The following is a 15,757-nucleotide window of genomic DNA, read 5'->3' as shown; positions in this document are numbered from 1 at the left end:
ACAACAGCATTTAGTTTGTAGTTCTCATTAAACTGCAGGCTGGCATGATTGGACAAATTAGTTTGCACGTCCGTGGAAGTGGTTTGCCTCCAGTACAGTAACTCTTAGTAAATCCTACTAGTGTTGATACAAACATTATGACTGACTCAAATTCGACTAAGGAATCTTGCAAATAAACGTAAGTCCTTTAAAGCGGCTCGTTTTCGTTGCTTATACGTACCTTTATTAAGTTACATATGAAATCGTGTGACAGTCGGGATGTAATTCCACCAAAAGTGTTGACGTAACCAGGTGGTCTCAAATATGAACAATAGAGTTTCTAAACACGATCCGTCTACCCATGCTCAGTTTTAGTAGTTCCCTTGAATCTCTTTCCGCGAATGACTTTGTGGTTCCTATCTCAAGACTGGAGATTACATCCTTCGTCGGGCTAAGAAGGCACTCTGTTACTAATGCTTGCACTGCCGACAGGCTGTTGAGTATTCGGAAATTATTAGAACAACAAGACGAACGGCGAACGGCCACTTTGGAATGTTTTGACACAACAATACCACTGAAAAGATCTCCGAAAAAGGCACCAAGTTTTATGAATCATAATCCAATTAAGTGTGTAGCCCTAAGTAACTGATGGTCTGAAACTGGTGAAAATTTCTCCAGATTCAGTTATAATGTCCTACCTGTCTAAGAGCCCTTCACAGGAGCACCATCACCATTAGTCAGTCATTGTCAGAATTTTTTTTTTATATCGATTAGTCAGGCGTGGCAAGCATTTTACCAGTCGCACTGCACGATTTTAAAATGTCCTATACAGTTAAAATCCACTGAGGTGGCAAAAATCACTATTTATCAGAAGTCGTAAGCAACCAGAAGGCTTAGAACTGCGGTGATATGGCACGAAAGGAACTTCCTTAATAGACTTGCAAGGTATCTCAGAAATGAGAAGCTATGGCGATGGCAGCTGTCACGCTCGGTGTTGGTAGCTTTTAGCGGAAAGAAGAGAAAGAGCGATCACTCACGCGTGGCCGGCCGGCGAGGTGGAGAGCTGTACTGGTTCGGCGGCGGCGGCGGCGGCGGCGGCGGCGGGAGCGTGGCTGTGGGCGGCGCAGCGTGCGTTGCAGACAGAGGAGCGCGCCTGTGTGAGCACCGTGCGGCCGGCCCGCGGCAAGGCGCGGTGGGGGCTCCCCACCACTACGCGACACCCCGGAGTCGACGGCCGAAACCCATCCACGGCTACGTCCATCCACCGCTGACAGTGTCTGATATACTGCCCAGTCCTGAATAACCACCTTTTGCTGTGGAACGTGCTGGATGAGGCTCATTCAAGTTCTGGAAGGTACCGACAGGGATGTGGAGCCGTGCCGACTCCATTGCCGCGGGAAATTGCGCTTGTCTTATCGGTTAAGGATTCGTGGCACGAACAGCCCGATCGAGGTGGTCCCACTGGGTTTAAATCCGGGGAGTCTGGTGACCAGCGGCGTAGGGTAAACTCATCCTGGTGCTCTTCGAACCACTCACGTTTACTGCGAGCTGTGTGACATCGTGCGGTGGCCTGCTGGTACAGCCATCGTGCTGAAGAAAAACAAACTGCATGTAGGGCGTACATGGTCACCAGTTATAGATGCATACTTGTGTTAGTCCATTGTGCCTTCCACAATGACGAGATCACCCAGAGAACGCCAAGAAAACATTTCCCCGACCGTAATGCTCCCTCCTCCGGCCTGGACCCTTCCAACGACTGTTGCAGGGTGTTTGCTTTCAGATGTATCACACCGTACACGCCAACGGCCGTCTGTCATCTGGAAAGGCCACCTGTTGCCACTCATCGCACGTCCAGTTGGGGCGCCGGCGCTGCAGTCGTGGACTGTGCGGCTGGTCCCTGTGGAGGTTCGAGTCCTCCCTCGGGCATGGGTGTGTGTGTTTGTCCTTAGGATAATTTAGGTTAACTAGTGTGTAAGCTTAGGGACTGATGACCTTAGCAGTTAAGTCCCATAAGATTTCACACACATTTCAAAATTTTTTTGGGGGCGCTGGCCGGAGTGGCCGAGCGGTTCTAGGCGCTGCAGTATGGAACCGCGTGACCGCTATGGTCGCAGGTTCGAATCCTGCCTCGGGTATGGATGTATGTGATGTCCGTAGGTTAGTCAGGTTTAAGTAGTTCTAAGTTCTAGGGAGCTGATGACCTCAGAAGTTAAGTCCCATAGTGCTCAGAGCTATTTGGACCATTTTTTCCATTTGGGGCACTGGAATGCAAATTACAGTCTTCGTCGTCCATGAACAGCAGCCAGTATGGATGCATGAACCAGGCGCCTACTGCAGAGACCCATACTCAGGAACGTTCGCTGAACGGTCGTTGAGGAGACATTGTTGGTAGCTCCATGGTTCATCTGAGTGGTCAGTTGCTCAACAGTTGCACGTTATTTGGCCGTGCACACCCTGCAGCTGTCCTTCACGCCTGTCATCTACGGCCCGTGGTACACCACAGTTGAACCAGACACCGGTTTTGAATAGCGCTATTTTGCCATGCACTGTATATTTTAACCAAGCTGACATGAGAACACCTTACAAACTTTGCAGTTTAGGAAATGCTTCCTTTTAGACGTCCCATAAATAGATTCGTTTCTGCACTGTTTTCCGCTTCCCTCCGACACGCTTTATATACCCTCCACTGCTAGTGCTGCCACCTTCTGTCTGTGAGTGGATATTGCACGCTGACGTCGAACATAGGCGTTGGTCACATTAATTTGACTGGACCGTCGAAAAGAACAAGGAGAAAACTAATAACTCCAGCGCAGTGATGTTATTGATTTCAAACAAATTTTTATTTTTTCGTAAAGGAATTTTGATCTTTGGTCCCGTGCATGTAGAAAACAATAGTGAATGAAAGAGGGTTCGCCTTCTTTCAAAAACACAATTTTTGTTTTGCTTAATCCTCGAACATGTTTCACAGCAGTTGTGGCATCCTCAGTGTTTCTTTTTTTCTTTCATTGTTTCTCTTTCGCGTTGTGTTTACCCTGTAGTGGATGCCAATAGAAATCAGCCACAACTCTAAATTATTATAACATATCATCATTGCCGTACTCGGTTTTTATTTGCCCGCTAAATATGTTTTTGTTGTTGTTCTTAATGCGTTAACTGATTCTACCGTCGCATCTTGGTGGAACAACATAATTATAAATGAAAATCACAATACTTTATATGTTCTAAGATTCATTTATAGAGTTGACCTGTTTTAGGCTTACAAGGCCCTCGTCAGAGTTTAAATGACTATCGTCATCAAAGAAGTTACGATATCTGTAAACATCATTGGAAGAGATGTTAATCACCTAGAGTGAGGTACGAAAACACAGAGTAAGTGTTATCTTTGAAAGTGGTATTTCAAACTCAGTGGACCTTATAAATAAGATAAAAGATCTATTTCGTACACATTCCGCTGAAATATTCATGGACAATTTTGAACAACAATTTTTTTCATAAAGAGCCTTTAAGCGCAAATATTAAATACTGGTTCAGTTGTGTAGATGATGTACTATGTAAGTGGCCACGCACTGCAAGACAGCTCAACACCTTTTTTCGTAACTTAAAGAATCGCTGTAGAAATATTCAGTTCACAATGGAGAGTGGCAACAAATCCATGAACCTCCTAGCTCTAACGACTGTCATAAGTACAATAACACAGTGTTTAAAAATTTGTAGAAAAATTAAAATTACAGACACAATGATACCATCTTGCTCGAAACACTTAGTAACACACAAACGTGTAGCTTTCCACTCAGAGATGCGCCATCTCACGTCTGTTCGTATGTCCAAAGAAGATTTCATAGCACAGTTAAACATAATAAAAATTATTGTCTCAATCAATGGCTATAGCCCTGTCTCGTTGGACACAACTTGCATTGGCAACAAAACGTGAAAATTATGCTCCTTCCGTGAGCTCCCTCTTCTGCCCTTCCAATTTCTGCAGGATACGTATCACAGAGTGTAACAAAACCACTGAAACCTTACAAGAATAGTATTTCTTATTATATGAGGAACAACCAGCCCAGTGTATTTTCAGTAGCAAAGATAAGACCCAATTGCTAACGAACAGTGGGGTACACAGAATTACTTGTCATGACTGTGACTGGTTTCACAGTGGTCGATCAGGCAGAAACGTAGCTACTAGATTGGCTGAACATGAACACAGCTGGAAATTGCAGATTTCTGACTCCATATCTGCTGAACATGTACTGAGTGAATGCCACAGCTATCAGCCACAGTCTAATGTCCTCCACTTAGCAAAAAAAGGGCAAAAACTGAACCTATTGTAAGCCATGGGAATCAACAAACATCTGTTCTACAATCGTGATTTAATTTTAAAGCACCAAACACAGTTCAATACCTCCCCTCTTTTAAACTTCACATTGTCCGCACAGGTTTCCAATGCTTCCCACACTGTACGATCCTTGCTATCCGTCCATTTTCCTGTGTTTATTTTTTTTGTGATTGCCAATGTGCTCCATATATTCTATTATTACAACTGTCGATTCTATCTTTTACTCTGTTTCTGTTGCACTTTGCATATGTAATGCTTCTTCAGGCTATTCTTTAGTGCTCTTATCAAGTACTAAGTCTATTAACAGGAACTGTTAAATTAATTTAAATTGTTACAGAGGCTTTGTTTTTCGAGTTCAGTGTTAAGGTTTTTCCTGATTTACTCTCTCTGCATTAATTTACCGTTCAGCTTCTAACTTTTTAACTGCAGTGCCACTCCACTGCCAAAGATGGCATTTACTCTGTGTTTGTGCCTCACTCTAGATGAGTAACACTTTTCCAATGTGGTTTAGAAATATTGCAGCTTCGTTGACGACAGTAATCACTTATAGTCTGATGATGGACTTGTAAGAGGAAAACCGATAAACTCATTAAATGAATCGAGTGGAACATACACAATATTGCCTTTTTCATGTATGTTGTTTTTATGCTTGAAATGACGTTTCCTCGTGCTCACTGCTAAATTCTGAATGTTATTATGTTGCTATGGCTTAGACGCACTTATCGGTGTATATTTATGTTGCAGATACTCCATTGAAAGTCGTTTCACAATGTCTAAGCCACAGCAACATAACATTCTGAATTTACCAATAGTGTTGGAAAACGTCATTTTAAACACAAAAACGACAGCAAAAACATATTTCGTTGAAAAAGAAAACTAAGTTCAATTCTGGTCGGATCAACTACAGCAATGATGACATGCTGTGTTGATTTAGACTTCTGGCTGATTTCTGCAGACAGCCACAGGACACACATAATGTAAGAAAAGAAACATAAAAAAACCATTGAGGATGGCACAGTCGTGGTGAAACATGTTTGGGGATTAAGCAAGGCAGACGCTCTTTAATTCATTATTATTTTGACTTTTTATGTTCGCACATTCCAGTTACAAAGATGGCAGGTGCTGACAGGTGTGAATACTAACGAACTACCAGTTTAATAAGTCATGGTAACAAAATACTAACCGAACTATTTACAGAAGAAAGGAAAAATCTGGTAGCAGACAACTTTGAGAAACATCAATTTGGATTCTGGAGACATGTAGGAGCATGTGAGGACAATGTTGACGCTATGACTGCTAAGTGCCAGTGATCTGAACCTTCCTTCCGGAATGGTATCACGATCTGCATCAGCTGGGCAGCTGAGAGGCAGATCATTCTCTTTAGATTCAGCTACTCAGTAAAATGTTAAGCAACGGGTTTTAATTGACACAGTTAAGAAAAATAGGTGGCTCTTGTACTAAGCTTGGGTACTGACACTCCGTTAATTCAGTAACAATAAGCTGTATGAAAAAAGGGATTCAATAAGTATGAAATCAAAAACTTGGCACAAGTGAACACAGTTTTTATTACAGAATGTACAGTGTGCACAGATTAATAAGGAAATTACATACAATTCAGTCAAGTACAACACAGAACATGTCTGAAACATGAAAATAAATTATAATAAACAGCGATAAGTTTGGCAGAGTTATCTAACAAGGAATTAGGGACAGTAGTTATCAATTTTTATTAATTCAATAATGCAATTATGCCTGCCCGCCTGGTCATGGCTGAGACTATGTGAATTTAATTAAATATTGGAAAACCCCTAACTTTGTTCCATCCTAACCAATCGATGCCACTAGATATTCACACCATAATTGTTGGGTGTTGACAAATAAACCGTCGATGGTGCCGATGAATGTCACTAGAACTGGCCTACCGATTCATGCTGCCTCACAAGCAGCGAGAAATCTCCAAATGTAGAGTGCCTATCATTACCAGGTGTCCACCAGAAAGAAGAGTGTCTTCTCTGCCGCTAAGTGAAAAGAAGAGCGAGTCTGCGTACCGTGGGTATGCTCTACTCAGAGTTTCCGTCTAAATATCAACAAATAATCAGACAAAAGTTCGCCCAACTGTAACCCATGGCTTAACTGTTATGTTACCGTTTTTCGCCCACCAATAATCATTCACCAATCAGCCAGTTTTTTGCCTGTGCTGTTCGGAGAATTTCGGACTCACGAACCTAAATCATAACCTCACTTCTTTATGCCGCCAATGCACAGTCTTTTTGTGTACAAACGTTCAGAAAATGGCTCCTGGCCTCCCACTTCAGCCGTTTTTTGAGAACACTCAATGGGTGTCTTTCTTGTCTGTGGGTAGAAAAAAAAATCTCTCATCCCACCGGATCTTGGTGTCTATTTGTCACAACACACTGTCACCAAACGGTGAAAAACAAAGAATCTGAATAGTATGGCTGCTTACAGGAGAGGCAGGAATATAGTGATTTGTTCAAAAGGGTCCCCTTTCCACCTGGCGTCTGAGAACTCACTAGGCAAGTACAATGCCTCTAGCAGAAAGCGCTTTGATGGAAGGGCCTAACTATAAAAAATGGTTCAAATGGCTCTGAGCACTATGGGACTTAACTTCTTAGGTCATCAGTCCCCTAGCACTAAGAACTACTTAAACCTAACTTACCTAAGGACATCACACAAATCCATGCCCGAGGCAGGATTCAAACCTGCGACCGTAGCGGTCGCGCGGTTCCAGATTATAGCGCCTAGAACCGCTCGGCCACTCCGGCCAGAGCCTAACTATAAAATGGCCATTTACTTACTGGGATGAGTCTACACGGGCACCGTTGTTTAGCGTTCTATTGGACTCTTGTATTGTGCATAGTTTTCTAAAGCATGAGGAAGAAGCGTGATTTCCCTATATCACTTCAGGCAAATGCCGGGATGGTTCCTTTGAAAGGCCGATTTCCTTCCCCATCCTTCCCTAACCCGAGCTTGTGCTCCGTCTCTAATGACCTCGTTGTCGATGGGACGTTAAACACTAATCTCCTCCCTCCTCATGAGGAAGAAGCTTGCTGTGGGCCAATACGGGCCGATAGCATACGTACCATGTCCGACTGGGTCAGTAGCTCCTCCCACTAGTTGACGAGTTCTTTGGAAGTCAACCCTGGTCCTGAGAAAGTAACACAGTGGAGAATCTCAGCTCGTGTCCCCCAGGCTGTCTTACTGCTGGCTTTCCGAAACCTCCTCTCACACAGGTGAAAAATCTACTATTACATGCACAGAAACCCAATTAGACTATAGAGAAGAAACGAAGAGTCATAAATGTCTTGAACTTCATAGCCACTGTTATTAAACTCGTAGCTAAAATAAAAACACGAATTTGTCTAAATATTATTGCAATCGATGATTAACTGGATTTGGTTATTAAAAATCAGAAAGTAAACGTTAGGAATGGTTTGACGCTTCTTACAACTTATCTCAGAAGATATGGTGAAGGAAGGCAAACCGATATTTTTAGCATTAGCAGGTTTAGAGAGAGCTTCTAATCATTTTGATTAAACTACACTCTTGAAATTTTGAAGCTGTCAGGGATAAAATACAGGGAGCGAGAGGTTATTTATAACTTTTAAAGAAAGCAGACTCTAGTTTAAGAGTCGAAGGAAATGAAAGGGAATCAATGATCGAGAAAGGTGTGAGACAGGATTGTAGCCTAGCCGCGATGTTATTCAATCTGTATATTGAGCAAGTTGGGAAGGAAACTAAGGAGAATTTCCTTCTTAAAGCAGCACTGTCCATGTTGGCAGAGAGGCTTGTATATTCGCAAGAAACTGAAGGCTATGCTGACTGTAGCACAGATACTGTAAGGATCTCCCATGCCGGAAAAGTCTCAGTGGATGAAGCAGACGAAGAGTGTCCCATAACGCTCCATTTCTCCCTTATCCACTCCCATAGTCCTCCCTCAGCTGCCCAGATGCCTAATCCAAGCGATGATGCGATTTGTGTTGAGGAAGAAGTTCCATTAACGGATCCCTGATTAATTAGTCTTGCATCGCATGGGCCACCAATCGAAAAGATCCCCAATTTTCTTAGGACCAAAATGGAGAACACAGAAAATAACACGAAAACTGAGGAGCTTGATGTGACCTCAGATACCCAAAATTTGGCTTTGGAACCAGAGGAAATGATTTCTGCAATTGGATTTGGCGATAGTCCAGTCCAAGAACTGTTACTGGAAAGTTGGACCAGGTCAAGATTAAATCTTTGTCTGGGGTTCAGAGGAGGAAACTCCTCAAAGAATAAAGAAAAAGGAAGGTAAAGAATGACTTCCTAAACATAAATGGAGGAAATAAAAAGGTCTTGAACCTAAGACCTCCAAAAATGTCTGTCTCATATTGAAAGGGGTGATCAGACAGGTAAGCTACCTCTAAGACAGGGAACAAGAGAACAAGAAGGAATATAATATTCCCACTACTCAGGATAAATGGAACCAGAAAAAACTGAGGCAGGAAATAGGGAAACAGGCCTATAATACTGCAGTCTCAGTTTTCAGGATGGGGGTTACCCAAAAGGGACATCCACTGATCACCTCAGAGCAGATGTAGGTTGTTTAGATGGCTCTCTTTGAGAAGATTGCGGGGAGGGATGGAAGTCGAGGACCCAAATTCATGTGGGCTGTCTGGGCTGTCTTATCTTTGTCTGTGAGGGGATGGGAACAATGGAGTGGCTTAAGGAGATGGTGCTCAGAATATCTCCGTGGGAGGGGTGAAGTTGCTAGTCAGGAAAGCAGCTGAACTCTTCAAGACCGCAAAGGTATCAATTTGGGTGCCAAAAATTCTTAAGGATGCTTCACCGAAGACTCTGTCCGAGAAAATAGTGACACAGAACTAGAAGATCTCTTCAGTGGATTAGGGGGTATAAACCGAAAGAATGCACTGGATGGCAAAATCCTTGTGGTGGAAGTCGGCAACATATTCCTGGCAGCAACACGAGAACAGGACTTGAAATTGTACTTAGGATTCTCCCAGGTAGCCACTAGGATATTTAAAAACATCAGAAGCGACCATGGCGGAAAGTCGGAGGCTGCAAGTGTTTCAGATAAACCTGCAACACAGTAAAGGGGCAACTGGTGCCCAGAATCGTTTTCTAGTAAGACAGGAGGTGAACGTGGCCCCGACCCAGGAACTCTATCTATACAAAGGGGGCGTTTGAGACCTCGGAGGAGCTGGAGGTAACTTGATTTATGCTAGAAATCTAAAGAACTCCAGAACAAGCAAATATGTTAAGAATGGAATTTCATTCATGCCATGGCGGACTTCTGTTCCAGGGACATAGTGAATACCAGGATGACACAACGTGAAGGTCAGATTTAGTTATAAGTTGACACAGTGGATAGGCCTTGAAAAACTGAACACAGATCAACTGACAAAACAGGAAGAAGTTGTGTGGAACTGTGAAAAAATAACCAAAATTACAAACTGATTAGTTCATGGGAAGATAGGCAACATCAAGGACGGCGGAAACGCATGAACGCCGTGGTCTCGTGGTAACGTGAGCAGCTGCGGAACGAAAGGTCCTTGGTTCAAATCTTCCATCGAGTGAAAGTTTAATCTTTTATTTTCAGTTTATGTGACAAACTCTTATGTTTTCATCACTTTTTTGGGAGTGATTATCACATTCACAAGAAAACCTAAATCGGGCAAGGTAGAAGAATCTTTTAGCCATTCGCCAAGTGTACAAGTTAGGTGGGTCGACAACATATTCCTGTCATGTGACGCACATGCCGTCACCAGTGTCGTATAGAATATATCAGATGTGTTTTCCTGTGGAGGAATCGGTTGACCTATGACCTTGCGATCAAATGTTTTCGGTTCCCATTGGAGAGGCACGTCCTTTCGTCTACTAATCGCACGGTTTTGCGATGCGGTCGCAAAACACAGACACTAAACTTATTACAGTGAACAGAGACGTCAATGAACGAACGGACAGATAATAACTATGCAAAAATAAAGAAAGTAAAATTGTCACTTGATGGGGAGACTTGAACCAAGGACCTCTCCTTCTGCAGCTCCTCACGCTACCACGACACCACGGCGCTCGTGTGCTAAGTGTCTCCATGATATTGCCTATGTCGCCCATGGGCTACTCAGTTTGTATATTTTGCTTATTTCTTCACAGTTCCACACAACTTCTTCCTGTTTTCTCAATTGATCTGTGTTCAGTTTATCAAGGCCTATCCACTGTGTCAACTTATAACTAAATCTGAGGGGGGGTGCGATGGGGAGGTTCCCTTGTGAGACCACCATATGCAGGTGGGGTAAAACCATGCTAAGTAGAAGAAAGGCTGAAGCCACCATGATGAATGAGAAAATTGCGATTAACACCACCAGAGGGCTTTCGCAAGGAGGGATCTTATTCCCACTGCTATGAAACGTAGTGGTGAATGAACTCATGAAGAATTAAATCTAGAAGCTACTTTTGCCAAGTACATTTAGACGATTTAATCATAGTAATACTTAGAAAATTTATTAGTACTGTTATAACCATGACGCAATGTGCACTAGAAATTGTGGAAAACTGGTGCAGAAAACATGGTCTAATGGGTAGTCCCTAGAAAACTTTTGTAGTGCCATTTACAAGGGAGCAAATCCGGTACACATACTGGAATATTAAGGTTCTCGATGAAGCTCTACCAGTGGAGGGGGTAGTGAAGTATGTAGGGATAACTCTGGATGTGAAACTATCATGGATCCCTCACATAAAGAATATATGTTTGAAGGCAAAAAATACTCTTATGAGCATTAGAAGGGCCTGTGGTAAAAATTGGAATCCAAACCCCGGGAGTATATACTGGATATACACCACTGTAATACCTATGGAAATTTATGGGGCTAGAGCATGGTGGATAAAGTAGAGCAGAAGGTGGCTGATAAGGAGCTTGGTAAGGTGCAGAGCTTGCTTAGCCGTTACAGGCGGAGTTAGGAGCGCATCCACTGCTAGGATGGAGACCATTCTGGACATGCCTCCATTATACTTTTGGGCCACAATGGAGACCGCTGCAGGGGCATATAGGCTAAAAACTGGAACTAATTCCTTTAGGGTATCCAGTATCTCCCACCAATATAGTAACGTGGTAAACCTAGGAATGGTCGGGAATATTCCAGAAGACCATAAAATAATTTCGAGCTACTTTAATAAACCTTTCAACGTAACAATTGTAAGGAGAGAACGACAGCGTTCAACAGACATAGTCTGGTTTACTGACGGTTCGAAAACATATTAAGGCACTAGGGCTGGAATATACGGGGTACAGCCTAGGCTAGAGGGAGCAGTGTCTCTAGGGAAGCTGGCCACAATATTCCAGAGTGTACGTGGAGGAGAATTTGCATAGGTGGTACAAAGATCGTAGCTACCACATTTATTCAGAAAGGCAAGCAACTCTGAACTCTCTGTCAGCCAATGTAAAGAGCTCAAAGATCGTTGCTAAATGTCATGAAACCCTTGGGAGACTAGAGGAAAGGAACTGGGTAAACTTACTGTGGGTCTCTGGACACTCGGGAATTAGTGGCAATGAACTGCTAGACTGGCCAGGGTAGGCGTGACGACTCCATTTATTGGACCGGCACCTGTCATAACATTCACTAAGGCGATGGTAAAATCAAAACTCACAATTATTAGAATATTTCGAGCTATTATGCCTTGGTCGGGTGGATTTCAAACTAAAATTTTAGTGTGAAATCCATGCGATCATGGCAAAATAGCCCGGAATATTTTATAAATTGTGATATTCCCGGCCGTGAAAATTGACAAGTAAACGAATAGATGGAAAGCTAATGATGTCGAAGTTCTGTAATCCTGAACTTGAACAGGACACAGATTAAATTCATGATAGGATTCATGACCGGTCAAGGGAACTTTAAGAAACACCTACACACGATGGGTAGAGAGCAAGAAGTCCCCAAGTGTAGACTGTATGGTAAAGAGGATGAAATCGCACCACATCTAATCATTCAATACGTAGCACTAAAAAACGAAAATCGCAGAATATTCGGGTCGGTAGAGCCTGGAGAAATCGTGTCTAATAAGGAACTATAAAGAATCTCCCTGTTTCTTAAGGTTACCTGCTGGTTTTACTAGAATCACAGGGAGCGAAACATCACAATAAACTCAATGTGGATGTGAGCAACGGTAGGCTAAGACCACTGTGGTTTTTTTCTCTGCAAAAATCAAATAAAGAAGAATTTTGAAACGGGAAGATAAGTACAGGGAGAAGAAATAAAATCTTTCAGGTTTGCTAATGACATTGACGCTGTAGTTCTGTCAGAGACGGCAAAGGACTTCAAAGAGCAATTAAACGGAATATATACAGTCTTGAAGAAATATTATAAGATGAACTGTGTTCCGTGTGTATATGTGTCTTAACAGTGCGTAAGTAATGTACGAAGAATGGCTAGTTAGGTGTAAGATGAGATTTTATTGCACTAAATAAACTTGCGTGACATTAAAACATCTACAATCTGAAGTCCAGTACCAACAAGTTACGCATCTGGCATTAGTTAAAGAATGGACTATTTATTATTCGTTCACAGTTCGTCCTATTATTTCGCCTTAACACAAATATAAATACTTATACGAGGAAAAGGAAAAACAAGATGCCCCGAGAACAAATGACTAGAAAAATGGTTCAAATGGCTCTGAGCACTATGGGACTTAACTTCTAAGGTCATCAGTCCCCTAGAACTTAGAACTACTTAAACCTAACTAACCTAAGGACATCACACACATCCATGCCCGAGGCAGGATTCGAAACTGCGACCATAGCGGTCGCGCGGTTCCAGACTGTAGCACCTAGAAACGCTCGGCCACCTCGGCCGGCCTAAACAGATTCTGGATCGTATGCTGTGGCACACCTGTCCCTATTTGCTCGAGATGGATCTATAAATTCTCTACATTTTTAACGTGCTGCAGTTGATGTCACTTGTGTTCTCCTATTTGTTTTCTTTTCATAAGATAGTGCAGTGTGGCAGATCGCTACTAGGACTAACCGTATGTCGTATGTGGCAGCTGCCCAGACTGCCAGAAAAGTGTGGACTTAGACTCTCACCATAGAATTCAAATAAAATCTGGACTCATAATTTAAGAGCACCACTCTCCAGTCTATAGTAGTTGAACGGAGTCTTTCATGGCACGAGTGTAAATGAATGCAATTTTGGGCGTGTGCCAATATCGAACCTTCTAACGTCTAACTAGACACCAAATATCCTTTCACAGGGCGCGAAAAAAATAAAAATAAAAATAAAATAGAAAAAAAGTTGGATGTACTTTACCTTATTGGCAGACTAGATGATTTACTATTAATTTGCTGTTGCAAACATATAAAACCCGAACACTACGGTCAGAATGGCACAGACAGCCTGCGATACAGTTAGCCATCCAGTACAGTCAACTGCTGCTCTCTCTCTCTCTCTCTAGTTCCGCATCAATTAGGTGAGCACCTGTCGGCAGCAACGCAGACGCTTTCCACATACTTCAATTACTCGTTGCAGTAGCTAAAATAGCCGCACCGCATCAGACGTTAATTCACTTCAGTGCAGCAGTTCACGGTCACTAGAGGCACGACCGTACAAATCTGCACAGCATAGCGGTGAACGGATGATCATCCAACAACCTGCTGAGAGTATCATTCCTCATTATATTGTAACTTTTCTTGGTCACAAGCTGTAAAAAGGCAGCGACTCAATAGGCCAAAATTGCGGTAATATTCTTTAAAGGGAAAAAAATTTAAACAGAAAATTAGGTACATTCTAAGTTGTTACAGGAACAAACATGAGAAGAGAAGTTTTTTGGGCATGGGCTCTTAAGAAGCAGGAGAATGTTTTTAACACAAAATCACCTTAATACTGAATATCAGCAAGATGTTTCAGATTTCGAGTGCGAAATCTGGAAGCTGAGACCATTCCTATGGGTTGGTACAAAGAAGGGAGGAAGATAAAGATTTAACGTCCCATCGACAATGAGGCTTTAAGGACGGAGCACAAGCTCGAATTGTTTAAAGATGGGAAGGAAATCTGCGTGCACTTTCAAATGAGCCATTCCGGCATTTTTCTAAAGCGATTTAGGAAAATCATCGAAAACCTTCACGTGGATGGTCGGACACGGAATTGAACGGTCGTCCTCCGAATGCGATTCCAGCGAGTTAGCCACTGCGCTACATCACGTGGATTAGTCAAGCTTCCAAACCAGAATCGATGAGCAGAAACATTTACGTTTCAAACACTTTCGGAGGGGACAGCAAACTGTTGATCATACCCCACATTCTAACCAATCATGAGTTCAAATAACCAGAGACAATTAATGAATGCAGCAGATACCAGCACAAGATGTCCAACGGTCTCTGAAACTGATATAGAAGTGATTGTTGATTAGCGAGTCCCCTCATAACAAATATTTGGATCCACGAAAGATTTTTTCGTGATTTTTGCCGCACAAATAGCTTGAACGGAAACCGCTGAAGATTTCATTGAAAAATGTGACTGACTGTGAGATCCATCTCGTCTGTAAAATAATCATCAAAGACCTGGTAGCATTGTACGAAGCAGTTTTGAAACAGTTAATGATTCACATTCACTGTCTTCCGTGAGAAATGTAGACTACTGAGAGGTCAAGTCAGGTGGACGGATTCGCCCCCTGCTTGCTATGATGAGTGCGCGTGACTTCTTGACTGAGCGCCACTTACTCGACCGTGAATTGGACTCCTTTGCTCTTGGGCCTACAGACATCTTTTTTAACCCGCTTCATAGGACTGCTTAAATACACTTCCAGGGGTGGACAAAAACATTGAAACAGCAAAAGTAAGACACAAAAGCATGTCTGATGACTAATGTGGTTTAGAAAAACCATTGGCAGTGAAAAGAGTTTATAGTGCTCCCGGAATCGATAAATACAGGTTCGGTATGGTTTTCAAAGGAATCGTATACCAACCCACTTGCAAAGTAACGACGATGGAGGCGGACAGCGAACACGTACCATTTTCTGAAAAAGCGGACATATAGGCTCAATGACATTGAGATCTAGAGACTGTGGTGCCTAGGGGAGATGCGTCAATTCGTCCTCGTGCTCACAAAACCAGTCCCGGACGATGAGAGCTGTGCGAACAGGGGCCGTGTCCTCTTGTAACACAGCATCCCCGTCTGGGAACAAATTTTGCCTCATGGATCAGCCAAAATAGTCACTTACAAATAACCATGACTGTGATGGGCTCTTCTAGAGTAACCACGGAGGTCATGGAAAACCACGCTCTGGCTACCCAGATCATCACCGAACCCCCGTCATGTTTCACTCTTGGAACGTAAACTCAGCCAGAAATTGGAAACAGTGTGAAACAATGCTCATCCGACCAAATAACATTTTTATATTGCTCGATAGCCCAGGTTTTTTTTGGCTTCGGCACCA

General features: G+C 42.8%; 1 protein-coding gene across 1 annotated transcript in view; it reads right to left on the bottom strand.

Annotated features, from left to right (window-relative positions):
* Window positions 1-14,855, bottom strand: part of LOC126470910 (elongation of very long chain fatty acids protein 7-like) — a 264,344-nt gene extending 249,489 nt beyond the window's left edge. The window contains exons 1-2 of the mRNA XM_050098940.1: window positions 14,844-14,855; window positions 1,017-1,188 (exon numbers count right to left, since the gene is read on the bottom strand). Of these exons, the coding sequence (XP_049954897.1) occupies window positions 1,017-1,188; window positions 14,844-14,855 (184 nt within the window). The remainder of the gene's footprint in view (window positions 1-1,016; window positions 1,189-14,843) is intronic.
* Window positions 14,856-15,757: the final 902 nt, after the last annotated feature.

The sequence above is a fragment of the Schistocerca serialis genome, chromosome 3 (assembly GCF_023864345.2).
Source record: "Schistocerca serialis cubense isolate TAMUIC-IGC-003099 chromosome 3, iqSchSeri2.2, whole genome shotgun sequence".
Classification (NCBI taxonomy): Eukaryota; Metazoa; Arthropoda; class Insecta; order Orthoptera; family Acrididae; genus Schistocerca; species Schistocerca serialis.
The sequence above is the reverse complement of the archived record's forward strand: the minus strand, read 5'-3'. Positions and strand labels throughout refer to the sequence as shown.